Source organism: Macrotis lagotis, chromosome 8, assembly GCF_037893015.1.
Source record: "Macrotis lagotis isolate mMagLag1 chromosome 8, bilby.v1.9.chrom.fasta, whole genome shotgun sequence".
Taxonomy (NCBI): domain Eukaryota; kingdom Metazoa; phylum Chordata; class Mammalia; order Peramelemorphia; family Peramelidae; genus Macrotis; species Macrotis lagotis.
The window spans coordinates 111,926,859-111,945,572 of record NC_133665.1 but is presented as its reverse complement, the minus strand read 5'-3'; the positions used below and the strand labels follow the sequence as shown (position 1 = coordinate 111,945,572).

Genomic DNA, 18,714 nt, shown 5'->3' with positions numbered 1-18,714 from the left:
GGCCTCCCGGCCTCCTGAATCCAAGGCCAGTGCTCTATACACTGCACTACCTAGCTGCAAGAGGATAGGATTAAAAGAGGTGAAGAAAGGCTTCCTGTAAAAGGTGGAATTTTAGTTGGGACTTCAAAGAAGCCAAGGAGACTGTATGAAGAAGAGCATTCCAGAAAGGAGTGAAAATGAAAATCCCTATTTCATGTTCAAGCAATAGAATAGAGGTCAGTGTCATTGGATTGCAAGGTACATTGAGGGGTGGAGTCCCTGTTTAAGATGTAAGAAGACTGAAAAGGTGAGAGACAGGATGAAGGTCATGAAGAGCTTTGGACAACAAAAATAATTTTATATTTGATCCTAAAAGTGATAGGATGTCACTGGAATGTATTTTGGAGGGGGATGACATGGTCACTTTAGGTCACTTTAGGAAGATCATTAGCAGCTGTAGTAGAGGATGGACTGGTGTGGGGAGAGACTGATGGTGGATCCATCAGCAGACTTGCAATTGTCTGAGTGTGAGGTGATGTAGCAAGACAGTGGTGGTTTCAGAGAAGAGATGTTAGGAAGATAAACAGGCCTTGCAAAAAAAAATGGGAAATGGGAGTGGGCAGCTAGGTAGCACAGTGAATAGAGCACTGGCCCTGGATCAGAAGGTTCTGAATTCCAAAATGGGCTATGGAGGTGAGGGAATGAGATATCTGGATGACACCTAGATTGTGAGCCTAAGTAATGGGGAAGATGGTATCCTGGACAGTAGAAGGGAAATTAGGAAGAGGGCAAGTTTGGAGGGGAAGATAATGAGTTCAGTTTAGAGTATGTCTGCAGGACAAACAGTTTGAATTAGGCAGTTGATAATGAAGTGGCAAGGTTAGGACTAGCTAAGTATATTGGAGAATCATCAGCTTAGAGGTGATGCTTGAATCCACTGAATCTGAGGAGATCAGCAAGTGAATAACAGAGGGAGAAGAGAAAAAAGGCCCAGGTTAGGGACCTGTTGGACACAAAGGTTAGCTGATGTGACAATGATGAAGGTCCAGACAGGGAGAGGAGAAGGAGATTGTGGTGCAAACCTAAAAAGAAGAAAGTATCTAGGAGAGAAGGATGCTGAACTGTGACAACGGCTGCTGAGAGGTCAAGGATGTGGAGTGAGAAAAGTTTATGTTTCACAATGAAGAGATCCAAAGAGTGACTTTGGAGAGGGGAGCTTTGGTTCTTATGATGTCAGACGCTGAGTTATAATCACGTGTAAGAGGAAAGGACGCGTCAGAAGCTCTAAGAATGGGCAAGGCTAGGGAAAGGGAAAAAAAGGCATCGATTTCTTTGGTCAAGCCCCAGGCTCCAGACCAGCCTGGCTTACAGCCTGCCCAAGGTGCCCAGAGAGAAGGCCAAAGGCCCGGATTGGGTAGCGGGGTGCCAATCTGCCGAGGGTGGGAGGGCGGTTCCAGAGTCCTGTGGGCGGAGCGGGTGGTCCTGGACGAGAGGCGCCCCTGCCACCGTTGCTCCTCCAAGCAATAGGAGCCGCTGTCTTCTGAGAAGCTACAGGAAACCACGCTGCGGCCGCCGCAAGGAAGCGCGAGTGGGGAGCCCGGAGCCGGGAGCGGGGAGCCCGGAGCCGGGAGCGGGGAGCCCGGAGCCGGGAGCGGGGAGCCGGAGCGGGGAGCGGGGAGCCCGGAGCCGGCAACCCAGAGCCGGCATCGGGGAGCCCAGGGCGGGCACGGGCGGGCTCGGCCTCCGGCAGCGCGGGGCACAGCCCGGGCACGCCGGCACCACCCCCGGGACCCGAGGCGGGGCCGCACCTCCCAAGAGCGGCGGCGGGGAAGCAAGCGGAGCTGCCCATGGCCCAGCCCGCTCCTGCTCAGGTCAGGACCCTCCCTGGGGAGCGCCGGGTCCCGGGGCGGGGGGAGCCCACTCAGCCCCGGCTCCTCCTGTGGCCGCCCCCCCGCATTGCGGCTCCCTTCAGTTCGGGCTTCCGGGACTAAGAACGCCCCCTGGACTGCGGGGTCCGGAGGGAGGGCGGGGGGGGACTGGGGGGGGCGACTCCCTGGCGCGCCTGGCCCAGCCCTTCTCCCCCCCAGGTTCCCGAGTGGGGCGCCCCGGGCCCCGCGGCCGCGGCGCTGCGGGCGCTGGAGAGGACGGTGAGCGCCCAGGGCGGCCGGCTGGCCAGCCTGGAGGGGCGGCTGGCGGCCTGGGAGGCGGCGGGGGAGCCCGGGGAGCCGGCGGGCCGGGGCGCCGCGCTGGAGGCCGTGCTGCGGGAGTGCGGGCTGCTGCGGAGGCGCCTGGACAACGTGGAGAACCTGCTCAAGAACCGCAACTTCTGGATCCTGCGGCTCCCGCCGGGCCGCCGAGGGGAGGTCCCCCAGGTAGGCGCCCCCCGAGCCGCGGCGCCCCGCTCTGCTCTCGGCCTCCTTCCAAACCCCGAGGCGGGCCGGGGCGGCCACAGCCATCGGGGCTGCTGGGCGGAGACAATAACGCTAGCGCCCAAGGGAGCCCCGGCAGCAGAGAAGCTGGACGTGCCAGCCCCGGGGAGCCCCGAGTTCAGTCCGCAAAACGGGAGTCTCACGAGCACCGCCTCCGGGCTGCTGTGAGAACGGAACGGAACGCTTCAGAGTGACCCCAAAGTGCGGCCAGGTGGTATCTTTAACGTCTCCCGCAGCCTCTCCGAGCCCCTGGCCCTCCTCACTCTTCCAGCGTGGTTTTATTCCACTATATTCAGACGCATCCAGCTCTTCCCCAGTCGTCAGCACCCCACCCCCGTGTTTCGTGCCCCAAGGGCCGCGGTGGACAGCTGGGTATGGAGGTGGCATGCTTACTGTCTCCCTCTCCCCCTCTGTGACGGCTGAGCGTTGGAAGGGCCGTCTGGCTGATCAGAAGACGGGAGGTTTAGCAGCTTCTCCCCATCCTCCAATTAGGCCCTAGATTTCCATCTTCTTACCTATTCTCTCTCTGTTCATTTGATGGGGGTGAGGTGACGCTTCAGAACTGGTTTAATTTGGATTTCTCTTCTTAGTGATTTGGAGAAGAGACAGCAGACTTTTAGAAGGTATTTGATGCAAATATGCATTTTCAAAAGCTTGTTTCTTGACAAGAGACATAACAGTTTTATTCCCTTAATAAAATAATTCTGGTTAGAATAGCCTAGATCCCAGGAGGAAAGCACATTGAGCAGCTGTGGCTCTGTCAGTTCTGTAGGAGGGATTGCCAGGAGGTAGAGCACCTGTCACCAAGCACCAGTGCTTAATAATTATCATTGAGCGGCAGCTAGGTGGCACAGTGGGTAGAGCATGGCCCTGGAGTCAGGAGGACCTGAGTTCAAATCCATCCTCAGACACTTAATAATTACCTAGCTGTGTGGTCTTGGACAAGCCACTTAACCCCATTGCTTTGCCAAAAAAAAAAAACTAAAAAGGAAATAATTATCATTGAATGAATGAATTTAGTGGGTATAACTCCTATGCTTGAAAAACTTGCATTTTAATGGGGAAGGCTGTATGTGCTTGACAAGGACATGATACTGAATTATACGGAGCTACTGGAAATTAACTTGACTCCTAGCAATCTTAACTGAAGGGTGAGGAGAATCTGGTTTTTGGGGGGTGGTTTTTTTTAGGTTTTTTGCAAGGCAATAGGGTTAAGTGGCTTGCCCAAGGCCACACAGCTAGGTGTCTGAGGTTGGATTTGAACTCAGGTACTCCTGACTCCAGGGCCCATACTCTATCCACTGCGCCACCTAGCCACCCCATGGCTGAGGAGAATCCAAAGAGAGTGGCTAGGAATCGTCAGAGAAGACCTTGAAGTAGAATAGAGGTGCTTTATTTCTTTGGCATCACAGATTCTTTCTCCAAATGATGTTTTTAAATGTATAAAATAAAATCCATAGGATTATAAAGAAAACTATTGAAATAGTTATCAAAATAATTTATAAGGCAAATTCAGGGATATCTCAAACTCTATCCAGAGGCCCCTTGGGGGGTCCATTAACCCCAGGTTAAGAACTCCCTAAGTAGAGGGTAATATAGACTGAACAAGAGATGTGGAAGTTAGGACTTTTAGGTGGAGTCATGGGGCAGAAGTGAGATGATATATCACCAGAGATAACATGTGGGCTGTTTGTGGTTTCAGGTACCTGTGACATTTGATGACGTGGCTGTATATTTCTCAGAGAAGGAGTGGGGGAACCTGGACAAATGGCAGAAAGAGCTTTACAAGCACGTGATGACAGGCAACTATGAGATGCTTGTCTCCTTGGGTATGGGTTTGCCTTTTAATCATTTGTTAAAAGATCTAGAAGCAGTTTGGTATGGTATATAGAGTGCCAGCCAGCCTTGGAGTCAGGAAGACCTGATTCAGATACTGTCCCCAACAGGTACTAGCAGTCTGACACAGGACAAGTCATTTGAACTCCATGTAGCTCAGTCTGGTTACTCCTTGGGATTTTATCAAGTCATAGATGAATTATAGTCTGCATTGGCTGGGGCAGTTCCAACACCAGGACTTTCCTGAAATACGGAAATCTCAGACACTTTGAGTGTTTACAGCACAGGTTATTCCATGGTGGAATCCACATCTAATCTACTCCTTATGGGGTATTAAATTCAAAATGCAGGTGAGGAAGAGAAGCCTAGTGCCAGGTACCCCCTTCCTTTTTCTTCCCTTACCAATATCAATCTGTAAAGGGGAGATGTAGCATGTGGTAGCTGCTCAATAGCAAGTTCACTATAGTCAAACCAAGATTCCACAAGGATTCTGGGGTTCAGAGATAGAAACTTCATTTCACACTACTGTATAAAAGAGACTTTAAAAGAAGAATTGATCTGTTGAAAGTGTGACTAATGTTTGGGGTATGACCCTAGCCAGGGCTTAGAATGCTAATTGAAAATTTGCAGACTCACTCTCATTTACTTGTGTTATGTTGGTCACAGAACTTGTAACTAGCCACATAGCATTGGACAGTTTTAACTGAAAAGGTCATTCATGGCCTCCAGAGTTTCCATTTTCCAAAAACATCATGTGTGGACACAGCTATATTGTTTTAAAATTAAGTGTATTGAAGTGCCTCATCCACATAGGCAGCTCAGCAGGAGGCCCATGAGGAAACCAAACTACAGAGTATGTCAGTGTTCATCAAAATGAGCTCAATGGCATAAATGTCTCTTAGATTAGGCTCTAGACTTGTTCTGTTGTCATTAACATTTGAGTAGTTATACTGTACCTATTTTATCAAAACCTTTTGTGGATTCAAATAGAGTTGATCGGCCCTAAAAGTATTACCTACCGCAGGTACCCGGTTTTAAGCCAAACCTGTGATTTCAGTCTTTTCAGGTGAGTTACCTGATCATTTCCATCATGATCTTCTGTCACTGACTAGTTTAATAAAAGGCAGTCATTGGTCCCATCACAGGGGTCACTGCAAAAGGCAGATTGTTCTCCCTATTAATTCTAACACAAGTACTTTTTTAATGGCCAAAGAATTGGTGGGCAGGTGGAACATTTTGTCTCCCAAGGAAAGACTCTGAACATTGACATAACATTGGGCTAACTGCTGTGGGGGTTGGGGGGCACAGGGAGAGGAGTGGCAAAGCACTTTATATTTGTTAACACATTTAATCTTTTGGGTTTTTTTTTTTTTGCAAGGCAAACAGGGTTAAGTGGCTTGCCCAAGGCCACACAGCTAGGTAATTATTAAGTGTCTGAGGCCAGATTTGAACCCAGGTGCTCCTGACTCCAGGGCTGGTGCTTTATCCATTATGCCACCTAGCCACCCCAACACATTTAATCTTTACAACAATCCTACGGTGTTATTATTATGCCCTTTTACAGATGAGGAACCTGAGGTACATAAAAGTTAAATGACTTGCCCACACAACTAGTGAGTGTCTGAGGTAGATTTGAACTTGAGTCTTCCTGATTTTTAAGTTCTTCTCTTTATCCACTGCTGCCTAGTTGTCCTGCAGAAGACTGGCCACATTTGAATATTTTTTTTGGCCAAAACAATATATAAAACCTGCTAGGTACTAGAGGAGCTCTAATCTGTGCCCTTACCAAGATGGAAGATCTTCTGAAATTAAATAAAGTTAAATCATTAGTAGTTAAAATAGTTGACTCTCCCAGTGACACATCAAGGCTCAATGACAGATTTAGAAACAATAGGACTATTAACATTGGAAGGAAAGATAGTGATGTTTAGCAACATGTTCTCAGGCTCTTGAGATGACATCTTGGTCCAGCTGTCTGGAGATACTTCCTAGGTTACAGGGACCATGAGTATTACTGCCTCCTAGGGCATTTCTTATGTGATATCAAAAATGAAAACAGGAAAGCACATTGGTAATGGTGTCCCTCACAACATGACCAAAGGTGTTACTACCTTGTGTCATGAATGGTAATAGAGCCTCTCTCTTCCTTCATCAAACAGACTATGCTCTTTCCAAACCTGAATTTTTGACCCGAATTGAACAAGGGGAAGAACCATGTGTCCAGAATCAGTTGGACTCAGAAGAGACAGAAATAGCAACAAATCCGGACCCTGGTAAGTCTTACTTCTCTGAACGTCCAAGGTCAAAACTTCACTTAATGTTGCAGAAAACTGGGTTTTTCCATTCTCTTATCACTGCTGTGCTCCTTTAATAATGCCTAATATCTTCTCGGCTGACTCAGCTTTGAGATTTTTTTTCTTTCTTCTTCAACTTCCTGCTCTCCATTGTGAAATCTGTAATGGAGGGGGTCAATGGCTGCCAGAAACATCGAATATGATCTCCCTTCCCAGGGACAGGGTCTCCAACTTCTTCTAATGATGTGCAATCACATAATAAGCAAGAAGAGCAAGTACCCAAGGATCAGGAAGACATAGAAGGAAGTGTCCCTACTGCCGACCTGAACAAAGGTGAGTCACAAAAATTGACCTTCTCTAGTTCTGAAAGGGAAAACTGAACATACCAAGAGGCCCCTGCAGTGACTTCTATTAACAGTGATCTGACATCTCAGGATTCAGAGGTCAATACTCGGCTTTGAGAGCTGGTTTTTTATCTCTTCCCTGAGGACCCCCCCCCCCCAGGGGCCTTTCCATCCACCCTCCAGCAGAACTGCTGTCTACATTCTCTCTTCCAGTGTGAGCATCTAGATCTGTGACTGTCTATTCTTTTTGTATCTTCAGCACTGACCACAGTTTGGTACATAGTAAGTGATTTATAAATGCTTCTTTTTATTCGTTCATCATATGGCGAGTGTGGTCCTGTTTTGAAGACCACATGGAGGGTTTTGAACCTTAGCTCTGATGCATCTTCACTTTGACATCACAAGACAGTACAGTTTTCTTTTCTGTAAACTGAGAATAATAATACCTGTCCTGCCCACTTCTGTGGGTTGTTGTGAAGAAAGTTCTTGATACACTTTGAAGAGTTATCTGAAGAATGTGTATCCTTTCTCTCTCTCCAAATGACTGCCTACTGGGTGGGATGAGGACAAAGGAACTTGGGAACACTGTTTTTCCTGATAGCTGCTGTAATGTCCCCTCAATATGATTTAACTCTTCTAAGAGAGGTTTTGGGGTGGGGGCAATAATTTTCATAATTAAAATATCTTTTTCTCTTTAATTAAAATATCTTAAAGGATATTATATATAAAGGATATTTAATATTCTATATATCATATGTAATAGGGACTTGTGGAAGTTACAGGGTGTGCATGAGCTGTTCAAAACTGTGTTTCCCTGAACAAGTCACTTAACCCTGATGGCCTCAAATCCAGGACTATCTCCAGTCGTCCTGATTTATATCGGGCCACTGGTTCCACATGTTCTGGAAGAGAAAGTGAGACTGGTGACTTAGCACAAACCCCCTCACTCAGATCCAATTCACATGCTTGTCATGGCATCACCTTCCAGATGTCCAGATCTTCTTCAGGAAGGAAGGAAAACATCAGGAGGATACCTCTTTTGTGATGATCCTGCAGCTATAGGGAGGGGTTTCTAGCACTTGTGAGCTGGGCCCCAAAATCCAGGAAGCAGCCTTTGGTTGTAGAGGGAAACGGACTGCATCAGCAGGGCATGGCTGAGTTGGAAGGGTTAATGTGGGAGTATCCACTGACAGTAAACATATTAAGTGCTTCCTCAGGTCTGTGACCCATGCTGCCCTAGGGAAGCCTAGAAAAGCTAAACCTGCTTCCTATCTCAGGGCATTGTCTTTTCTAATGGGGATGAGGAGCTGCAAACAATGAAGCACTGCAAGATAAAGTCAGTGTCTATGAGGAGTAATCTCCAGAGGGAGGAAAGGGAGGAAGACCTGGAAAGGTCTGTAGAAGGTGAGATATGATGAGTTTTGAAGACAGCTAGGAGGAGTGAAGGAGGATGGTTATCTTCCTTCCAAAGGATCCCAAGCATGGAGGACCCTGTGAAAAGGCCGCAAGGCGAGAAGGAGAAGCAGCAGAAGGCCAGGGCTGTTGAATCCTCTGGATGTGAATAAAGTGCAGGAAGACTGAAAAAGCAGTTGAGTGCCCAACAGGATTTTATATTTAACTGTGTAGGTGATCAGAAACTACTGGAGATCATTAGGGAGTGGAGGCAGAGTCAGAGGGGGATGTGACAGACCTTCCTGGTCTTTAAGAAAATCACTTTGGCAGTTGCTGCAACAAGAAAAATTCAGGTTTTAAAGATATACAATGGGGGCAGCTAGGTGGTGCAGTGGATAGAGCACCAGCCCTGGAGTCAGGAGTACCTGAGTTCAAATCCGGCCTCAGATACTTAATAATTACCTAGCTGTGTGGCCTTGGGCAAGTCACTTAACCCCATTGCCTTGCAAAACCTAAAAAAAAAGATATATAATGGGTAATCAACTTAGAGAATGCACAAAAATGGGAGGCTTTCAAGCATAAAATATATAAACCTTCAAAACTTGTGACTAAAAGGGCCGTAAATGTTGCTAAGAGAAGAAAGAGGAGACCTTGTCTAAGGTTGAGAACAAGTCAGCCTAACCCAGGCACCTCCTTTGGCCCCTCTTCTGGCTTTAGGATAAGAATTCCTCCCACTGCCCCTAGAACATAAGCTTCTTGAAGGCTGAGGCTTAATCAATGCTTGCTGACTTGACTGAAGACACCAACAGGCATCAAAATAGCCCCTAAAGGGTTTGCTGTTTAAGTGATTTAGTGAACTTTGCAACGCCCCACCCTCAGCCTGGCAGCACCTTCATTATGCACGTCTGGGGACTGGAAAAGGAAAAGGCATCAAATTAAAGATGGAGCAACATTTTCTGATCAGTCATCTGACATGAACCATTCACCAAAGGATAATAAGCCCCAGCTCAGTCCCAGGAACTGGGATTACTTTCAGGGGACACAGACAAGATCACTTCAATGGGAAGGGGCCCCTGCAGCTGGGGCATTGGCCCAAGGCTTCTACACAGGGTAACACCTGAGCTGAGCTGTGAAGGAATCCATGGCTTTGAAAGTCAAAGAGAGGAGGGAGTGCATCCCAGTCATGGAGGGGCCAGGGTAGGCAAAAGCAGGGAGACCCAAATTGGACTGTTGTGTGAGGAACAAAAAGTAACTGGCTCAGCTGGAACAGAAATTACTCTTAACAAGCCTTGAAATAGCTAACAGTTACAGAATGCTTTTTTAAGGATTTGCAAAATAGGTCAAGTGAGATGTGTTACTTCTTTTTATCCTCACAACCACCTTTTTGCAGAGAAGTCTGTTTTACTTTAGAAGTCACAAAGCTCTTGGAACAAGGGAGCAATATAAGTTAGCAAATTAACCTATTTGTCCCTCTGTTTCTTAAGTAGACTGTTGTTGTACAATTGTATTAATGATTAGTAATTTGGACACAGGCTACTCCACTTACTGACACAAACCACAGAAAATTATTGCTAGGACTAGAACAGAGGTATTTTTATTAAAAAACCCACCTACCCAGCTGACTTTACAGGTTTGTTGTGAAAATCAAAATAGATGATTGGATAGAAAGCCTCAAAGAAGAGAAAGCGAAGACACCCACTCCTTTAGCAGAGATGGGAGGTTTACCATCAGGGTACATTGCATAGATTTTCAGGATTTTTCTGAAAGCTTTTTGCTTATTTTTTCCTTCATCTTTTTTTATTTTAAAAATATTTGTTTAGCATAGGTTAGGGGAAAGGGGAAGGAGTAGGAAACTGGTAATATAAAAATAACATTAACAAACCTATTTTTTTTTAGGTTTTTTGCAAGGCAATGGGGTTAAGTGGCTTGACCAAGGCCACACAGCTAGGTAATTATTAAGTGTCTGAGGATGGATTTGAACTCAGGTCCTCCTGACTCCAAGGCCGGTGCTCTATCCACTGTGCCACCTAGCCCCCCCAATAGAAACCTATTTTTAAAAAAACAGGGGGCAGCTAGGTGGCGCTAGGAGCACAAACCCTGGAGTCAGGAGGACCTGAGTTCAAATGTGAGCTCAGACACTTAATAATTAGCTAGCACTGTGACCTTGGGCAAGTCATTTAAGCTCCACTGCCTTACAAAAACCAAAACCCAAAAAACCCCAAACTCCCAAACCTTGTGTAAGAATGGGCTCTGTTTGTTAGGGCTATGTGCCTGCCAGTCCAGGTAAATGATATGTTGTGCTTTCTCCTGTTGCAGAAGCTAATTGGGTCATGAGTACAGAGAAGGAGCTGTATCCTCTGGAAGCTGTGGAGAGTCTGGAGCTCCCTGAGTCACTGGCCAGAATAACCAGAGGACTTCTCCCTGCTCCCGATGGCCACTCAGACTCTGATACCCCAAACAGCTTACAGCCTCTACAGCCCCTGGGGCAGGCCCAACAGCCAGGGCCTGTGTTGCCCCAGCTGGCCACCTGGTGGACCTCCCCAACCAGAGAGCAACCACATACAAGTACAGAATGTGGTAAAAGCTTCCAGCTGAGAGAGAACTTGACAAAGCATCCGAGGACCCACAGGCAGGACCTGGTCTGCCAGTCCCTAGAGGCTCAGAGGAGCAACGGGCAACCAGGCCCCGGAGCAACTCTGCCGTGGGAGCCCCCAGGAGACAGGCCTTTCCCTGGCACCTCCCAGGCTAAGAACTCCCGGCAGAGGGCATCTCTCCTGCCGCGTCCACGGCTGCTAGCCTATGCTGAGAGGGGCAGGCGATGCTCGGGGAGGCGGGGCCTAGGCAGGCACCCCCAGAGCCACCCTCCAGCCCAACCCTACCAGTGTCCCGAGTGTGACAAGAGTTTTGTGTGTTATTCCTGGCTCATCCGGCACCGGACCCTTCACACTGGGGAGCGCCCCTTCCAGTGTCCCGAGTGTGACAAGTGCTACAGCCGGAAGGAGTACCTGCTGAACCACCAGCGGCTCCATACAGAGGAAAAACCCTTTCACTGTGCACAGTGTGGCCACAACTTTATGCTGAAGAAGAGTTTCATCAGACACCAGCAGAGGCATACCAGGAAACTGGAGAAGCCACCAGGTTTCCCACCAGACTTTATAGACCATCGGTCTTCTCTGACCAAGGAGAGAGCTGCGTGGAGCCCACCAGGCAGGAACTGCTGGCTGGGGCCCCCTGTCTCCAAGCCCCAGGTAGAGGAACTATTTTACCCATGGACAGGAACTAGGGACCAAGATCCTCCACCAGCACAGCAGGACACCCAGAGGACAGCTCTGTGTCCTTTGTGGACTTCCCAGGCCTCCAAGTCCAGCCCCCAAAGTACTTTTCCAATGGTGAAGACAGAGATGTGGTTATAGCTAGACTAAGGTCAACAAGAATTGTGTGCGGAAAATGGGGCAGGTAGGTGACATAGAGGGGAGAGTGCTGGCTTAGAGTCATGAAGACCTGAGTTCAAATCCTGACTTAGACACTTAGCTATGTGACTCTGGGCAAGTCACTGAACCCTCTCAGCCTCAATTTTCTCAAAGTGCTGTATAAACTTTAGCTATGATTCTCAACCTGGACTGAGAATCATAGAGGATGGTGACTATATTTGCTCTATTTGGTTTCCTTTTTTCATTTTCTGGGCTGTGGCTTGATAGAATTACAAAAAGCAATAAACACTCCTGTTTCTTCAACTGTAAAATGAGCTAGGATTCCATCACCTTTTAGCTTTCTTTATTCCCCTGGTCTGTGTTCTCATATCATCAAGTCTTTTTCAGTTGGGAGAGGGGTAAAGAAATGTTTTCCCATTAAGTGAATGATCTAGGAAAATAGGTGAAAAGGAAAGATTCTTCTGTAAGTCTTGAGTCATTGTCTTCTTTCACTTCTGACCTGTATCACAAGCTGTTGGTCTTTGTATATGCCCCAGTGTGACTTGGTATTGGTGTAAGTTAACAATGGGGAGATCAGGGAGGGAGCCAGGATCATTCCTGCACAAAGCAATTCAGAGAAGAAAAAAGGAACTAGTGACCAGGGGTGGGGAAAATCCAAGACGATTGCAGTGAGGCAAGTGGCTTGTGTCTTTTTTGTGATTCAGAATAAACCAGTTACTAAGGGTACTTCACCCCTTGCTGGTTCCCTGTTGGCAATATCAGGGTGTCAAAGTTTACAGATTTAGAGTTAGAGTAACCTCAGGCCATCAGGTTCACTTCATTTTACAAATGAGGAAACTGAGTCTCAAGCCAAGGGACTAACCCAGCAGCAACAGAGCCAGTAAGTGCCCAAGGAGGAATCTGAACCCAGATATTCCCAAGTCAGAACACTGTTTATTATTTCAGGCTACCCCAGTTCCATTCTGAGAAGTGTCCAGACTCCGAGGGATAAATGCCCTGCTTCCAGATCACACCAAATATGAATTTGATCTGGGAGATAGTCCTAGACTAATAATGGCTATTGGTGAGCTAGGCAATGTTCTGCTCCATCCCTGTGGGGAAATGCTAAAGAACCTCAATCCACTTCTCCTCTTGAAATGAAGATAAATCACACCTTACCCCGAAGCTCCATAGCACTTTATAAATACAGACTATGATCAGTATTATTTGATTATTTATAACTTGCCCTATGGAGTCTAATGAAAAAAAGAAAAAGGGAGAGAAAGTAAAAGGGTTGAGGCAACATTTGTTTAGCATTGAAACTCTTTACCAAAAAGCTGTTTGCTTGCTTCAAAAAAACAAAAACAAAGGAGAAGCAGTGAAACTTTTTTTCCTGTTACTAAGTAGATCAAAGAGGAGAGAAAACCTGGCCATAAGCAACAGGATGGGAGAAGCAGTGGGGAGAAAAGCTGTGGGTTAGTTGTTTCAGATAAAATAAAAGATTATTTGGGTGCCCAGACATTAGGCAGTATCCCTGGAAGATCTTCACCGGATTAGAGCCTCTCCATTCTAATAGTACCTTACCCGTCCTTTAACAGTGTCAACTTTAACAGAGTTCAAAAAGATGTTGACAGGCTAGAGAAATGGTTTCTTTAAAATAGGGATGGGGGGGGGGGGCGGCTAGGTGGCATAGTGGATAAAGCACCGGCCCTGGAGTCAGGAATACCTGGGTTCAAATCCGGTCTCAGACACTCAATAATTACCTAGCTGTGTGGCCTTGGGCAAGCCACTTAACCCCGTTTGCCTTGCAAAAACCTAAAAAATAAAATAAAATAGGGGTCAGGACTTGATCCCAGTACTAGCCCAAAGGGTTGTGTAATAAACCAGAGTGGGAAGATAGATCCATCCTACCCAGTCAGTGACAGCCAATGGGGCTTAACTCCAAGACAGCTTATACCTACCTTTGTCCCTCCTGCTCTCCCACTCCAATCTATTGGCTTCCATCTCTCCCCTTCTGAACCCAGCATCAGCCTTTTAGAATTGTTATAACCTAAGCACAATACACTTAACAGCCTTGTTTTTTTAAATAGCCTTGTTAATACTATGTGGATGCCATTGGAAATATTACCTATTCTTTTCACCTACCTAGTCTCTGTCTCCTAGAATATGTGGTGACTGCAGTGGAAAATGGACTATATACCCCTGGTGCAGTGGCAGTGGAGTAAGAGCCCCACCACAATCCCTTTTCATTTTCAGTGGGCTAGAATAAATCTAACAGGAAGTTCTGTTATTGATTTACTTCAGAGTTATACAAAACATACTATTTACTGAGATAAATAGTGGGTAAAGTTAATGGACATTTGTGTCTTCCCCCACCCTTACAAAGGTCATGATCCAAAAGAAAGTCTCTGAATGGTGGATTAAAACTGATGCACCTCAGTCTACAGTTCAGAACAAGCAAAGCCTAGAGCTGGTGGCTGAGTGAAGGCTGGGGTAGAAGGAATCTCAATGGTGATGACAACAAATAATTAAATTCAACATGCATGTCAGGAATTATTCTGGACCCTGGGGATGCAAAGACAAAAAAAAAAAAGAAAAAAAAGGAAAAGAAAACAAACCTTGTCCTTAAGTTCACACTCATGGAGAAAGTTCATCCTCCCTCATGGGCAAGCATGAGTTCACAAAGTAGAGAAGGAAGCAGAGATCAGGCCAAAGCAACTGGAATCTTACAGGTTAAGAAAAAAGTTGCTGTTATAATGAATGATTTCACATTGGTATTAAATGCATGCATGGATTCTGTAGTGTAGGCTATAAATTATAAATCTGAATAAGATGCTATTTTTGGCTTTGTCACAGCAAACCATAAGAAAGGGGTTAGCTGAGATGTAACATATTTTCTCATCTGAACAGGCTTCCTAAAATGAACTAAGCAAACAGCATGAAAGGGGCACCTAGATCACTAATCTAGTTGTATTTAAGGGTGGGGGGACAGAGAGCCTGGGACACAGTGAAACTTCTCCAACACTGTATGGCATAAGGGGGAGAAATGACCTGCCACCTGATAGCTTCCTGTTTTAACATATTATTCTTGTTAACTTGGGGCTGCTGTAATGTAAATGTCAGCACCCTCTAAATTTTGGCAATGGGGCCAAAACTTTTGTCACCCTGCCTTGCTTTTGGCTTTCAGCAGTATGTCTTTTATCCCAGTTCTCTTGCAACAGGTATAACCTTTTCAAGGATAGGATTTTTATATCCTCACAAGGAGAATAAACCTTGAACAGAATTGTTTTACCAAAGGATTAAAAACTCCTGCTATATCTGGCAGACCCATATCTTCAGTTAACCAAATATTTGTCCTCTATCCACAACCTTGTTATCTATATTCTTTCCTTCCCTTTCTAGTATAATCACCTAGTCCAAAAACTCACCTCTTCTAAACTATCCCAAGATTCACACTATTTCTAGGTTTATTCATGATTTTTCTAAGACTTATGGCTCAATTTCTCTTTTAAGAGGAAGGAGCATCAGATTGGAAATCTGGAGTTCTAGATTCTGTCTGCATTTCTAAACTAGCTGTGCAACATTAGTAGAATCATCTGGAATTTAATTTATCTTCAAGCTATCTGTTGATTCTAAGACTGTGATGTTGGTTGAAACCGCTCAGAACCTTCCCTAGTGGTTTGGCCGATAGATTGGCAGGAGCTGTCCACCTATGCCAGTGCTGATCAGAAACCAGTAACACGGGGTGACCTGGGCGTGTCCATAGGGAAGAAAGATTTGCCCTCCATCTACCCGGTTAGCTTTCACAGATTTAATTCAAGGAAGATTGATATGCAAGGCCCTATGCTAAGTGTTGTAGGTACAAAAGTTTATAAACACAGATCTAGAGGAGTGCATTCTACTCTGAGGATCCTAGAGTCCCCAGAGAAGCATGAGACTAAGTAGGGAGTGTAAGGAGCAAATGACACCCAAACTCGAGGAATAATCTAGAAGTCAGGCAGTTAACAAACATTCATTAAACACTTCCTGGGTGCAAGTCACTCGGCTAAGTGTTGGGGATACCAAGAAAGGCAAAAACTCCACCTGCCTCGAAAAGAATATGTCCTGTTTGAGGGGTGGTTGAAGGTGATGTGGACAAGGTACACCTGAACTTAGACTTGAAGGAAAATAAGGATTTTAGGATTTTTATTAGAAGATTCTTTTTAGAAATTAGAAGAGGGCATGTTGCTTCCAAGAAAATAACTAGGACCTTGTTTTTGAACAGAACATAAGGAGAATGAAATAAAATGTCAGAAGATGGAAGGTCTGAAATGCTGGAGATTTATCCTAAAAGGAATAGGATCCAGAAAATCCCTATGTGTGCCTTGACGTGGAGTGAGCACTCCCTTCTCTCTCTCTCTCTCTCTCTCTCTCTCTCTCTCTCTCTCTCTCTCTCTCTCTCTCTCTCTCTCTTGTTTCTCTGTGTCTCTGTGTCTCTGTCTCTTTGTGTCTCTGTCTCTCTCTCCCTCTCTATCTCTGTCCCTGTCTGTCTCCCTCTCTCTTTGTCTCTCCCTGTCTCTCTGTGTCTCTGTCTCTCTCCCTGTCTCTCTCTGTCTCTGTCCCTGTCTGTCTGTCTTTCCCTGTCTCTCTGTCTCTCTCTGTCTCTCCCTGTCTCTCTCTCCCTGTCTCTGTCCTCTGTCCCTGTCTGCCTCTCTCTCTCTCTCTCTCTCTCTCTCTCTCTCTCTCTCTCTCTCTCTCTGTCTCTCTCCCTCTCTGTGTCTCTCTTCCTGTCTCCCTCTCTCTCTGTCTCTCCCTGTCTCTCTGTGTCTCTGTCTCTCTCCCTGTCTGTCTCTGTCTCTCTCTGTCTCTCCCTGTCTCTCTCTCCCTGTCTGTCCTCTGTCCCTGTCTGCCTCTCTCTCTCTCTCTCTCTGTCTCTCTCCCTCTCTGTGTCTCTCTTCCTGTCTCTCTCTCTCCCTTCCTGTCTCTCTCTCTCCCTGTCTGTCTGTCCCTCTCTCTCTCTCTGTCTCTCTCCCTGTCTCTGTCTGTCTCTGTCTGTCTCTCTCTCTCTCTGTCTCTCTCCCTCTCTCCATCTCTCTATATCTGTCTCTCTCTCCCTGTCTGTCTCTGTCCCTGTCTGTCTCTCTCTCTGTCTCTCTGTGTCTCTGTCTCTCTCTCCCTGTCTGTCTCTCTCTCTGTCTCTCTGTGTCTGTCTCTCTCTCCCTGTCTGTCTCTGTCCCTGTCTCTCTGTGTCTCTGTCTCTCTCTCCCTGTCTGTCTCTCTCTCTGTCTCTCTGTGTCTCTGTCTCTCTCTCTGTCTCTGTCTCTCTCTGTCTCTCTCTCTCTGTCTCTGTCTCTGTCCCTGTCTCTCTCTCTCTCTCTGTGTCTCTCTCCCTGTCTCTCTGTGTCTCTGTCTCTCTCTTCCTGTCTGTCGCTGTCCCTGTCTGTCTGTCTCTGTCTCTCTCTCCCTGTCTGTCTCTGTCCCTGTCTCTCTGTGTCTCTGTCTCTCTCTCCCTGTCTGTCTCTCTCTCTGTCTCTGTCTCTCTCTGTCTCTCTCTCTGTCTCTGTCTCTCTCTGTCTCTCTCTCTGTCTCTGTCTCTCTCTGTCTCTCTCTCCCTGTCTGTCTCTGTCTCTGTCCCTGTCTCTGTGTGTGTGTCTCTCTCCCTGTCTCTCTGTGTCTCTGTCTCTCTCTTCCTGTCTGTTTCTCTCTCTATCTCTCTCCCTGTCTGTCCCTCTCTCTCTCCCTCTCTCCCTGTCTCTGTCTCTGTCTGTCTCTCTCTCTCTCCCTGTCTCTCTGTGTCTCTGTCTCTCTCTCTCTGTCTCTGTCCCTGTCTGTCTCTGTCTCTCTCTGCCTCTCTCCCTGTCTCTCTGTGTCTGTCTGTCTCTCTCTTCCTGTCTGTCTGTCTCTCTCCCTCTCTCCATCTTTCTGTGTCTGTCTCTCTCTCCCTGTCTCTCTGTGTCTCTGTCTCTTCCTGTCTGTCTGTCTCTCTCTCTGTCCCTGTCTCTGTCTCTCTCTCCTCTCTCTCTCTCTCTGTCCCTGTCTCTCTGTCTGTCTTTTTATCTCTGTGTGTCTCTCTCTCCCCCCCCTCGGCTAGGCCACGTGACGTCCCCCCCCTCCCAGGGGGCGTGACTTTTGGCGCTGCATCTCCGCGGGGCTCGGCCCCGCCCCGCCCCGCCCCGAGCCCCCTGCCCCGGAAGCTCCCCCCCTCCCCGTAGAAGGGCGGGGCCTCGGCCCCAGGCAGGGGCGGCATTTTAAAACGAAGGAACTAAGGGTCGGAGCTCGTAAGGGCCTGAGCAGCTGAGCAGCGGCTGAGAGGCCAGAGGCTGGATTCTCTAAGCCGGCGGGAGAACCGCCCTGGGCCGGAAGGACCCTTTCCCCCCGGAGCCCACTGCGCACTACAGCCCCGCTGCAGGGTCCGGGTCGCCTCTAACTCAACGGAAGAGCCCGATAGGCTCCTCGGGTTTTAGTTGACGTGAAGAACACCCAATGGAATGGCAGGAGAGGCGGTGGCGTGAACCCGCAGAATCCCCCGAGGTGCGGGACCCGCCCCTGTGACTAGCCCCGCCTCCTCCTCCTTCATTGGCCCCCTGTTTGGCGGGGCGGTCGAAGATTGGTGGCTGAGAAGGAAAGGGTGGAGCCCGCTGGCGGCCTCGGGGAGCTCCCGGGATTCCGGCCACGCCTCCTGACCGTCCGCCCTTCCCCCTCCCCGCCCTGCGCCTGCGCCTGCGCCTGACGGGCCGCGCCCTCCACGCTGCTCTTGCCCGGCGCCTTGGGAATCCAGTGTTCCGGAGTGGCGGGCCTCGTCACGGAGGTCATAAATGCACGTCCCGCTTGTGGCATTTCCACCATTCAAAACAAGGCGGTAAGCCATTTTGAAGGGAGAATCAAACAAACAAAAAGCCAAACAAATAAATAAATAAATAAAACTTTTTCTGAAAAGTAACCTAGAGTTTAATTAGCAGCTCCTACCATCTGCCTACATAATTGGCTTAAGCAATATGAGCAGTAAATTGATGCCCCTGAGCACGGCAGACATAGAACAAGATTAGAAGCA

At 47.5% G+C, this 18,714-nt stretch overlaps 1 protein-coding gene across 1 annotated transcript; it reads left to right on the top strand.

The window, feature by feature from the left end:
* Positions 1–1,669: 1,669 nt before the first annotated feature.
* LOC141496099 (zinc finger protein 783-like) lies at positions 1,670–13,275 on the top strand. The gene is made up of 6 exons (XM_074198235.1): positions 1,670–1,850; positions 2,067–2,351; positions 4,111–4,237; positions 6,404–6,517; positions 6,755–6,871; positions 10,591–13,275. Exons 1-6 carry the CDS (start codon positions 1,827–1,829, stop codon positions 11,685–11,687), a joined length of 1,764 nt encoding a protein of 587 aa, XP_074054336.1. The 5' UTR covers positions 1,670–1,826; the 3' UTR covers positions 11,688–13,275.
* Positions 13,276–18,714: the final 5,439 nt, after the last annotated feature.

Excerpts from the sequence above, each read along its gene's own strand:
- LOC141496099 (XM_074198235.1), top strand. The coding sequence starts at position 1,827 with ATGGCCCAGCCCGCTCCTGCTCAG. Across the intron at positions 1,851-2,066 it reads CCCAGCCCGCTCCTGCTCAG|GTTCCCGAGTGGGGCGCCCC; the intron begins GTCAGGACCCTC and ends TCTCCCCCCCAG. Across the intron at positions 2,352-4,110 it reads GCCGAGGGGAGGTCCCCCAG|GTACCTGTGACATTTGATGA; the intron begins GTAGGCGCCCCC and ends TTGTGGTTTCAG.